General features: G+C 39.6%; 1 protein-coding gene across 1 annotated transcript; it reads right to left on the reverse strand.

Moving 5' to 3' along the window:
* Positions 1 to 332: 332 nt before the first annotated feature.
* Positions 333 to 1,760, reverse strand: LOC128638833 (receptor-interacting serine/threonine-protein kinase 3-like). The gene has a single exon (XM_053690968.1). The coding sequence runs from the start codon at positions 1,653 to 1,655 to the stop codon at positions 333 to 335; it is 1,323 nt and encodes a 440-aa protein (XP_053546943.1). The 5' UTR covers positions 1,656 to 1,760.
* Between the last annotated feature and the right edge of the window lie 10,668 nt (positions 1,761 to 12,428).

A 12,428-nucleotide genomic window follows, 5' to 3' on the forward strand; every position in this document is an offset into this window, starting at 1 on the left:
GTATAAGAGAAATAAGGGGCTATTTTATTTACTATGGAAGCCAATCCCAAGCTTTCTCTGTCATTTGATAAATGCCTTCATTGTGCTGACGCCCAGGTTATACCTCATGTGCAATTTTGTTCCCCTTGCCTTAATAAAGTTTTATTATCTATTGACAAGGATTCTTTATTTGAGCCTTCTTTTTCTCAAGATATCGTTGTTCAGGGGTTGTCTCAGTTTTCTGCTAACGTGTCCCAGTCTTTTTTTTTTTCTTTAGAGTTGTTTATTATTCATTATATTGATTGCTACAAAGAATAATCCCAGATTCTTTGAAAAGTTAATATTCATGAAAATTACTTTTGAAGAAATTTGATTACATCTGCAAGGGGAGTATCAACAATGACTTCTCTGCCAATATGCCCCAATGTATAAACTGCCCTCTTCATTGCTTCTTCCATATTGTTGGAATCCTTGGTCATTCTATCTACTCGAGTTGCAATGTCATTAAAAGTCCCATTTTTTATAGTGTCTTCATCATGTTCCTTTAGAGCCATTGAGAGCTTATCAAACAGGAACCCTGGTGATTGAGCATCATCATCTTCTGAAGTTTTAGCTTCTTTTAGCTGTAACTTTTCTTTGCTTTTGGCAACTAGATTTGACTGTATTGACTCTTCACCATCTCCACTAAATTCAAAGTAACTTTTATTCAGAGTGCTCAATGAAGAACTGGTGCATTCTTCACTGTCTTCTGACTCATAACCAGAAGAATCGGTCTTCAGTTTATCCTGAACTGATCGAACTGCATTATCTGTTATACTCTTATACACTTCAAACATTTCTGTTGTTATGTCACTACATTTTGCAAAGCTAGGCCTTCTGTTAGGATTTTCATGCCAGCATTGTATCATTAGTTGCTTAGCATTAGGCACCATTGGTACATTGCTTAGCTTATCCAGGACTTCTTCAGATGGTCTTTGACCCTCAGGTACTTTGCGTTGAATCAGTGTTGGGAGTGCTCCATTGTATGGCTCTTCACCCGAGAAAACTGTCCAGATTAAGATACCATAGCTATATATATCAAAGGCTTCCGTTGGCTTATAATTGAGGTCACCGAAGGCTTCAGGCGGCATGTATGGCAAGGTTCCAACAAAAGATTTGGGTTTTGTAGAAGACGATGCGCCAATAATCTTGGACAACCCAAAGTCAGTAATCTGAACATCTAGGTGCCTGTTTAGAAGAACGTTAGATGGCTTTAGGTCTCTATGAATTATCGGTGGATTTAGGTTGTGGAGATAATTCATACCAAGGCAGACTTGGTGAAGAATCTGAAATCTTAATGCCCATGGCACAATACATCGTAGGTCGTCAAGCAGAGAGCGTACAGAACCACAGGGCATGTATTCCAGAATTAGACCACACTCTGAAGGGTTTTCCTCCTCATTCTCGTACATCCCAAAGATAAGAAGGACATAAGTATGGTTCGCTTTAAGCATCATGTCTCCTTCCTTTTTTATTTTTTTCAACCACATTTTAAGATTTGAACACGCAGCTCCATTAATTGTCTTGAAGGCAACGTCCATTTTGAGAGTTCTGCTCCAGCCTCTGTATATGTTTCCAAAGCCACCATTATTTACAAAACTTAGATTGTCTAAATCCCCCGCTGGAAGCTGCAGCATTTTCAGTCCTCACTTAAACAGACCACAGCAGCACTCAATAACGTTCCCTGGGGCACGATCTGTGCTGTGCTGGTAGCAGATGCCAGGAGCAGTGATCACATGGTACAGATAGAGCTTTAGGGTGGGTGTCCCAGTCTTTGACAGATTCACATGCAGCGCCCTGCGGTTCCTCTCAGTCAGTCTCTGTGAGTGTTTGTTTGCCTAAAGATTTTGCTGAGCAGTTCACTTCTGCAGTTTCTGCAGCCCTAAGTGCTTTACCCAATTCTGGTAAAAGGAAGAGGAAATCTAAGAACATTTCTATGGGTTCTGATTCTGCCAAGACTGATTTGGTTAGTCTTTCTCAGTTATCTAGTGAGGATCATTCCTCTGCAGATTCTGAGGGCGAGATCTCTGATTCAGAATCTGCAGTTCCTAGTACAATAGATTCTGAGGAGGATAATTTTAAATTTAAGCTGGAGCATCTCCATTTACTTTTGAAGGAGATTTTAGCTTTGGATAACTCTTAAACTGTTGCAGAGGCCCCTAAAAGGCTAATGAACTGAATAGAGTATTTTGATGTCAAACCTAAATCTGTGGAGGTTTTTCCTGTTCCAGATCGCATGTCTGACATTATATCTCAGGAACAGGAGAAGCTAGGTGTTCCTTTTAACCCGTCTCCTGTGTTTAAAAAGATCTTTCCTGTGGCTGATTCAGTGTGAGATCTGTGGCGCACTGTTCCTAGAGTAGAGGGTGCTATATCTACCTTAGCCAAGAGAACTCCTCTTGAGGATAGTTCCTTTTTTAGAGACCCTATGGATAAGAAACTGAAAGATGTTCATCAGGGTTTGCAGTGGCAACCAATTGCTAGTATTGCGACAGTTGCTGGTACAGCCTCTTATTGGTATGACTCTTTCAGATCTAGTTTCAGAAGAGACTACTATAGAGGAGATCCAGGATAGGATCAAGGCTCTAAAGCTGGCTAATTCTTTTATCTATGATGCCAGTATGCAAGTTGTAATCCAGGATTTCTAATTTGGGATACTAGCCAGCAGAGCCCTTTGGTTACAGTTTTGGTCAGTGAATGTGACTTCTAAATCCAAGCTTCTGTCGCTACCTTTTAAGGGTAAGACTTTATTTTATTTTGTCCTGGTCTGGCAGAGATCACTTCCACGGTTACTGGTGGTAAGGGAGTTGTTTTTTATTTACCACAGGATAAGAAGAATAGACCCAAGGGACATCAGACTTCTAATTTTTGTTCCTTTCGTAATTTCAAAGGACAAAGATCCTCCTCGTCTTCTAAATCTGACCAGCCCTGGAACAAGAGTAAGCAATCCAGAAAGCCTTCCACTGAGGCTAAGTCAGCATGAAGGGGCCTCCCCCGATCCAATTTTGGATCAGGTAGGGGGCAGGGTTTCCTTTTTTTCCGCAGGCTTGGATTTTCAACGTTCCAGATCCTTGGGCAGTGGCTTAAACTGCGTTAGGGATTTGTCCTCTCTGGGAGTGATTATCCCAGTTCCTCTAGCAGAACAGGGTCAAGGATTTTGTTCATATCTTTTTGTAGTTCCCAAAGAGGAGGGAACTTTTTGACCCATTATAGACTTAAAGTCTCTCAACAAGTTTCTCAAGGTCCCGTCATTCAAATTGGAGACTATTCAATCTATTCTCCCTCTGGTTCAGGAGGGTCAGTTTATGACCACTATAAACCTAAAGGATGCGTATCTTCATGTGCCTATCCACAGGGAACATTTCAAGTTCCTAAGGTTTGCTTTTTTGGATTGATATTTCCAATTTGTAGCCCTGCTTTTCGGCCTCGCTGCTGCTCCTCAAATCTTTATGAAGGTTCTAGGGGCTCTTTTGGCTGTGGCCAGATCTCTAGGGATTGCGGTGGCTCCTCACCTAGACGATATCTTGGTCCAGTTGCCATCTTTTCAGTTAGCAAGATACCATACAGATTCTCTGTTAGTTATTCTCCACTCTCAAGGGTGGAAGATTAATCTAAGGAAAAGTATGTTTTCTGGGGATAATCTTAGACTCAATATCTATGAAGATTGTTTTGACGGAGGTCAGAAAAGTCAAGCTTCTGGAGGCCTGTCATTCTCTTCAGTCCTCTGTTAATCCATCAGTAGCTGTATGCATGGAAGTAATTGGTCTCATGGTGGCATCCATGGACATTATTCTGTTTGCCCGCTTCCATTTGAGACCTCTACAGTTATGTATTCTCAATCAATGGAACCGAGTCCACTCGGATCTCTCTTAGAGGATAGTTATAGACTCTCAGACAAGAATGTCTCTGTCTTGGTGGATCTAAAAGGATCTTTGGTCTCAGGGTACTTGTTTCCTGAGACCTTCTTGAGAGAGTGTGACCACAGATGTCAGCCTGTTTGGGGGTCCCTAAGGGCTCAGGGACTTTTTAATTCAGGAGGAGTGTGCCCATCCTATAAATAACCAAAAATTGAGACCAATTTTCTATGCTCTTCAGTATGGCCTAAACTGAGTTTTATCCGGGTTATCAGATTTCAATAGGAAAACATCTCTTTTGTGGTGTATATCAACCACCAAGGAGGAACTTGGAGCATGTTAGCTATGAATGAGGTTACTTGCATTCTTCAGTGGGCAGATTCTCCCAATTGTCATCTCTCTGCTATTCATATCCCAGGGGTGGACAACTGTGAAGCAGATTATCTGAGCAGGCAGACCTTTCATCCAGGGGAATGGACTTTCCATTCAGTAGTTTTCTTGATGTTAACCCTCTAGTGGTGAGTTCTGGAGCTGGATCTGATGGCATCTCATCTAAACCCCAAGCTTCCAAGATACGGAGCAAGATCAAAAAATCCAGGTTTCGGTGATTCTTCTAGCTCCAGAGTGGCCTCACAGAACTTGGTTTGCAGACCTAGTGAGGTTGTCGTCATTTCCCCCATGGAAATTTCCTCTGAGGAAGGATCTTCTACTTCAGGGTTCCTTCCTCCATCCAAACTTAGTCTCTCTGAAGCTGACTGCTTGGAGATTGAATGCTTAGTCTTGTTCAGGTTTTTCTGTGAAGTTTATTGAGACTATGTTTCAGACTCGTAAGCCTGTTTCTCACAAGATTTATTATAAGGTATAAGGTAGATACTTTAATTGTTGCAGATCTAGGGGTTTTTTCTTGGAGTCAGGTGAGAATTCCCCATATCTGTCCTTTCTTCAGGAGGGCCTGGAGAAAGGTTTATCAGTTAGTACCCTTAAGGACCTGATCCGACAGTGCAGATCAGGTCCGACAGACATCGCTGAATGTGGAGAGCAATATGCTCTCCTTATTCAACATTGCACCAGCAGCTCACAAGAGCTGCTGGTGCAACGCCGCCCCCTGCAGACTCGCGGCCAATGGGCCGCCAGTAGGGAAGTGTCAATCAAGCCGATCATACTCGATCAGGTTGAATTGGGCCGATTCTTGTCCGCCTCAGGCGGACAGGGTTATGGAGCAGCGGTCTTTAGATCGCTGCTCCATAACTTGTGTTTCTGGCGAGTCTGAAGACTAGCCAGAAACACAGGCCCTCAAGCTCCATTCTGAGCTTGATAAATGGGCCTCTATGCATTCTGTTGATATCAAGTTATTGTCCTGGAAGGTTTTGATTCTGCTGGCAATTTCCTCTGCCCGTAGAGTTTCTGAGCTTTCGGCTCTATGTTGTGATTTTCTTTATCTTATTCTTCATGCAGATAGGCGGTTCTCTGTTCTAAATATAGAAAAAAAGTAAATGCACTAAAAAAGCCATACCACTGTTATATGGAAATAATGGATGTCTTATAATATAAAGGAGTCTCAATATTACAATAAAGTAAAATACAATACTAAAAGCAAAAACTGCTAAAAAAAATATTTATATATATATATATATATATATATATAAATATAGACACAACATATCTATATTTCTATTATCAAAACACTTTAAAGAGGTCCATAACGAAAGCACTGTAGGTCTGAAATATTGGGGAATTAAAAAAGGCAAAAAGGATTGTAGGGGAGGTGACTTTGAAAGAAAAATGTTATACCAGGAAGCTAACCTACAATATGATTTTGGTACCCTTATAACAGCAGGTCTAAATGTGGAATTAGACCTTAATTCATTCATTCACAACTAATATTCATTAATGCTTTTAGGACAAAAACTGAATATATAAACACATAGATAAAGCATATAAAATAATTAATTCACATTGAATATTTCACATACGCCTAGATTTAGAGTTTGGCGTTAGCCGTCAAAACCAGCGTTAGGGGCTCCTAACGCTGGTTTTGGGCTACCGCTGGTATTTAGAGTCGTGTAGGTAAAGGTCTAACGCTCACTTTGCAGCTGTGACTCTTCCATACCGCAGATCCCCCTACGCCATTTGCATATCCTATCATTTCAATGGGATCTTCCTAATGCCGGTATTTAGAGTCTTGGCTGAAGTGAGCGTTAGAAATCTAACGACAAGACTCCAGCCGCAGCAAAAAGCCAGGAGTTAAGAGCTTTCTGGGCTAATGCCGGTTCATAAAGCTCTTAACTACTGTGCTCTAAAGTACACTAACACCAATAAACTACCTATGTACCCCTAAACCGAGGTCCCCCCACATCACCGCCACTATAATAAATTTTTTTAACCCCTAATCTGCCGACCACACACCGCCGCCACCTACGTTATCCCTATGTACCCCTAATCTGCTGCCCCTAACACCGCCGACCCCTATATTATATTTATTAACCCCTAATCTGCCGCCCCCAACGTTGCCGCCACCTACCTACACTTAATAACCCATAATCTGCCGACCGGACCTCACCGCTACTATAATAAAGTTATTAACCCCTAATCCGCCTCAATAACCCTATAATAAATAGTATTAACCCCTAATCTGCCCTCCCTAACATCGCCGACACCTACCTACACTTATTAACCCCTAATCTGCCGACCGGACCTCACTGCTACTCTATTAAATTTATTAACCCCTAAAGCTAAGTCCAACCCTAACACTAACACCCCCCTAAGTTAAATGTAATTTTTATCTAACAAAATAAATTATTTCTTATTAAATAAATTATTCCTATTTAAAGCTAAATACTTACCTGTAAAATAAACCCTAATATAGCTACAATATAAATAATAATTCTATTGTAGCTATTTTAGGATTAATATTTATTTTACAGCCAATTTTGTATTTATTTTAACCAGGTACAATAGCTATTAAATAGTTATTAACTATTTAATAGCTACCTAGTTAAAATAATTACAAAATTACCTGTAAAATAAATCCTAACCTAAGTTACAATTAAACCTAACACTACACTATCAATAAATTAATTAAATAAACTACCTACAAATATCTACAATTAAACCTAACACTACACTATCAATAAATAAATTAAATACAAATTAATACACTAACTAAAGTACAAAAAATGAAAAAAGAACTGTTACAAAAAATAAAAAAATATTTACAAACATTAGAAAAATATTACAACAATTTTAAGCTAATTACACCTACTCTAAGCCCCCTAATAAAATAACAAAGCCCCCCAAAATAAAAAAAAATGCCCTACCCTATTCTAAAATAAAAATAGAAAAGCTCTTTTACCTTACCAGCCCTTAAAAGGGCCCTTTGCGGGGCATGCCCCAAAGAATTCAGCTCTTTTGCCTGGAAAAAAAAACATACAATACCCCCCCCAACATTACAACCCACTACCCACATACCCCTAATCTAACCCAAACCCCCCTTAAATAAACCTAACACTAAGCCCCTGAAGATCTTCCTACCTTGTTTTCACCACGCCGGGTATCACCAATCGGTCCAGAGGAGGCTCCGAAGTCTTCATCCAAGCCCAAGCGGGGGCTGAAGAGATTCATCATCGGGCTGAAGAGGTCCATCATCGGGCTGAAGTCTTGATCCAAGCGGCGGCTGAAGAGGTCCATCATCGGGGCTGAAGTCTTCTATCAAGTGGCATCTTCAATCTTTTTTCTTTCGGATCCATCTTCATCCCGCCGACACGGAACATCCATCCTGCCCGACGACTTCCCGACGAATGACGGTTCCTTTAAATGACGTCATCCAAGATGGCGTCCCTCGAATTCCGATTGGCTGATAGGATTCTATCAGCCAATCGGAATTAAGGTAGGAAAATTCTGATTGGCTGATGGAATCAGCCAATCAGATTCAAGTTCAATCCGATTGGCTGATCCAATCAGCCAATCAGATTGAGCTCGCATTCTATTGGCTGATCGGAACAGCCAATAGAATTGAGCTCAATCTGATTGGCTGATTCCATCAGCCAATCAGAATTTTCCTACCTTAATTCCGATTGGCTGATATAATCCTATCAGCCAATCAGAATTCGAGGGACGCCATCTTGGATGACGTCATTTAAAGGAACAGTCATTCGTCGGGAAGTCGTTCGGCAGGATGGATGTTCCGAGTCGGCGGGATGAAGATGGATCCGGAAGAAAGAAGATTGAAGATGCCGCTTGATAGAAGACTTCAGCCCCGATGATGGACCTCTTCAGCCACCGCTTGATAGAAGACTTCAGCCCTGATGATGGACCTCTTCAGCCGCCGCTTGGATCAAGACTTCAGCCCGATGATGGACCTCTTCAGCCCGATGATGGATCTCTTCAGCCCCCGCTTGGGCTTGGATGAAGACTTCGGAGCCTCCTCTGGACCGATCGGTGATACCCGGCGTGGTGAAGACAAGGTAGGAAGATCTTCAGGGGCTTAGTGTTAGGTTTATTTAAGGGGGGTTTGGGTTAGATTAGGGGTATGTGGGTAGTGGGTTGTAATGTTGGGGGGGAGGTATTGTATGGTTTTTTTTTCCAGGCAAAAGAGCTGAATTCTTTGGGGCATGCCCCGCAAAGGGCCCTTTTAAGGGCTGGTAAGGTAAAAGAGCTTTTCTATTTTTATTTTAGAATAGGGTAGGGCATTTTTTTATTTTGGGGGGCTTTGTTATTTTATTAGGGGGCTTAGAGTAGGTGTAATTAGCTTAAAATTGTTGTAATATTTTTCTAATGTTTGTAAATATTTTTTTATTTTTTGTACTTTAGTTAGTGTATTAATTTGTATTTAATTTATTTATTGATAGTGTAGTGTTAGGTTTAATTGTAGATAATTGTAGGTAGTTTATTTAATTAATTTATTGATAGTGTAGTGTTAGGTTTAATTGTAACTTAGGTTAGGATTTATTTTACAGGTAATATTGTAATTATTTTAACTAGGTAGCTATTATATAGTTAATAACTATTTAATAGCTATTGTACCTGGTTAAAATAAATACAAAGTTGCCTGTAAAATAAATATAAATCCTAAAATAGCTACAATATAATTATAATTTATATTGTAGCTATATTAGGGTTTATTTTACAGGTAAGTATTTAGCTTTAAATAGGATTCATTTATTTAATAAGAGTTAATTTATTTTGTTAGATAATAATTATATTTAACTTAGGGGGGGTGTTAGTGTTAGGGTTAGCCTTAGCTTTATGGGTTAATAAAGTTATTAGAGTAGAGGTCCGGTCGGCAGATTAGGGGGATAATACTTGAAGTTAGGTGTCGGTGATGTTAGGGAGCGCAGATTAGGGGTTAATACTATTTATTATAGGGTTAGTGAGGCGGATTGGGGTTAATACATTTATTATAGTAGCAGTGAGGTCCGGTTGGCAGATTAGGGGTTAATAATTGTAGGTAGGTAGCGGCGACGTTGGGGGCGGCAGATTAGGGGTTAATAAATATAATATAGGGGTCGGCGGGGTTAGGGGCAGCAGATTAGGGGTTCATAGGGATAACATAGGTTGCGGCGGTGTACGGAGCGGCAGATTAGGGGTTAATAATAATATGCAGGGGTCAGCGATAGCGGGGGGCGGCAGATTAGGGGTTAATAAGTGTACGGTTAGGGGTGTTTAGACTCGGGGTACATGTTAGGGTGTTAGGTGCAGACTTAGGAAGTGTTTCCCCATAGGAAACAATGGGGCTGCGTCAGGAGCTGAACGCTGCTTGTTTGCAGGTGTTAGGTTTTTTTTTTAGCTCAAACTGCCCCATTGTTTCCTATGGGGGAATCGTGCACGAGCACGTTTTTTAAGATGGCCGCGTCCGTAAGCATCGCTGGTATTGAGAGTTGCAGTGGCGGTAAATTATGCTCTACGCTCCCTTTTTGGAGCCTAACGCAGCCCTTCTGTGAACTCTAAATACCAGCTGTATTTAAAAGGTGCGGGAGAAAAAAAGCATGCGTAGCTAACGCACCCCTTTGGCCGCAGAACTCTAAATCTAGCCGTTAGTTTTTAGTAAGAAAATGGGATTATATAAACGCATAGATAAAGTAGATAAAAAAATCACCAAGAAATATCCCGATTTATATTTACATTTAACTATGTTGGTATTATATAATAAGCACATAGATGGAGCACATATGAACATTTAGTTCCTTTTGTGTTCTATATACACCTATACATTATATGTGTATATATTTGTATATAATTTATTATTATTATTTACTAAAGACACTTAAGCACATAGATAATCACTAGCTTTATATCTCTATTTAGCCTATTTTCTGTAATCTTTCTTTTTTTTTTGTTCCGGTATATATATTTTATATATATATATATATATATATATATATATATATATATATATATATATATATATATATATATATTATTTTATTTATTTATGATTATAATTTATTTACTTTTTCACATAGATTATGACCTACTCTCTTTCTAGTCATATGAAATGTAAACATTTTTTGATGATGTAATTCGTAATGAATCCTACTTTTAAAAGAAAATATATATATTTTTTATATTACTAAGATACGCCTTATTGCCCACATAGATATAATTATATATGCTCGCTATATGGTGTAGATATATAAAAAGATTATTCAAAGTTGTTAGATCTCTAAGTGAAATAAATATGTACCCCTTATAAAAAGAGGGGTTTATCATTATGGCTCAGTTTTTTACTAAAGGAAACAAGAGAAATGTCTACTTAAACAAAAGGGACCATCACTATGGCTACCGGATGCTCAAAAAATAAACACAGGTAATTACTAAGGGAACATTAACACCTGTGATGAGGAGGAGTTCCACATACTCCGGTATAAAAAAACACAGATTGTGAACATTGGATTCATCTTGATAAAGGCCCAGGAAGGGCTGAAATGCGTAGAAGCTAATCCATTACCACAATCTGACAGAGCGCCCTGTATATTTGAATGTTTTGTGGACCCTTAAAAAGAAACAAGTCATTTGTGAGTTTGAATATCACTACAAAGTGCAAGCTCCTGATTGGAGACCTGAACCAAGGTGACTAAGCCGTACGTGAAGGAAATCGTAGCAGACTGCATTCAGCTTAGACAGTGAGAGGAACGGATGCTGAAAGGATACCAGCGCAAATCAAGTGCTGCCACATCCTCTAAATAAGGTAAAGTGGTGAAGTATACCAGGCAACCCCTCATCATAAGATTTCAAGGTATGGATATACGGCTATAACAAAATTTCTGCGGATATCTCACATTATTAACTTTTATGTTTCTTTAAGCCATCCGGAGCCATCATACCCTCTTAGGATTTAAAAGATAGCCAATATCTATCTAAGAACTCATTACTTAAGAACAGACTGATTATCTTGATATTGGGCTGTGAACTTATAGATACAGAGGCCAAAATTTAGAGTTCGGCGGTAGAAGGGCTGTTAACGCTCCGCGGGTTTTTTTCTGGCCGCACCATAAATTTAACTCTGGTATTGAGAGTTCAAACAAATGCTGCGTTAGGCTCCAAAAAAGGAGCGTAGAGCATTTTTACCGCAAATGCAACTCTCGATACCAGAGCTGCTTACGGACGCGGCCGGCATCAAAAACGTGCTCGTGCACGATTCTCCCATAGGAAACAATGGGGCTGTTTGAGCTGAAAAAAAACCTAACACCTGCAAAAAAGCAGCGTTCAGCTCCTAACGCAGCCCCATTGTTTCCTATGGGGAAACACTTCCTACGTCTGCACCTAACACTCTAACATGTACCCCGAGTCTAAACACCCCTAGCCTTACACTTATTAACCCCTAATCTGCCGCCCCCGCTATCGCTGACCCCTGCATTACACTTTTAACCCCTAATCTGCCGCTCCGTAAAACGCCGCCACCTACGTTATCCCTATGTACCCCTAATCTGCTGCCCTAACATCGCCGACCCCTATATTATATTTATTAACCCCTAATCTGCCCCCCACAATGCCGCCTCCACCTGCCTACACTTATTAACCCCTAATCTGCCGAGCGGACCTGAGCGCTACTATAATAAAGTTATTAACCCCTAATCCGCCTCACTAACCCTATCATAAATAGTATTAACCCCTAATCTGCCCTCCCTAACATCGCCGACACCTACCTTCAATTATTAACCCCTAAACTTCCGATCGGAGCTCACCGCTATTCTAATAAATGGATTAACCCCTAAAGCTAAGTCTAACCCTAACACTAACACCCCCCTAAGTTAAATATAATTTTTATCTAACGAAATAAATTAACTCTTATTAAATAACTTATTCCTATTTAAAGCTAAATACTTACCTGTAAAATAAATCCTAATATAGCTACAATATAAATTATAATTATATTATAGCTATTTTAGGATTAATATTTATTTTACAGGCAACTTTGTAATTATTTTAACCAGGTACAATAGCTATTAAATAGTTAAGAACTATTTAATAGTTACCTAGTTAAAATAATAACAAATTTACCTGTAAAATAAGTCCTAACCTAAGTTATAATTAAACCTAACACTACCCTATCAATAA

This window comes from Bombina bombina, chromosome 8, assembly GCF_027579735.1.
Source record: "Bombina bombina isolate aBomBom1 chromosome 8, aBomBom1.pri, whole genome shotgun sequence".
Taxonomy (NCBI): domain Eukaryota; kingdom Metazoa; phylum Chordata; class Amphibia; order Anura; family Bombinatoridae; genus Bombina; species Bombina bombina.

Bases quoted from the DNA above. Each gene is read 5' to 3' on its own strand.
- LOC128638833 (XM_053690968.1), bottom strand. From the start codon at position 1,655: ATGCTGCAGCTTCCAGCGGGGGATTTAGACAATCTAAGTTTTGTAAAT.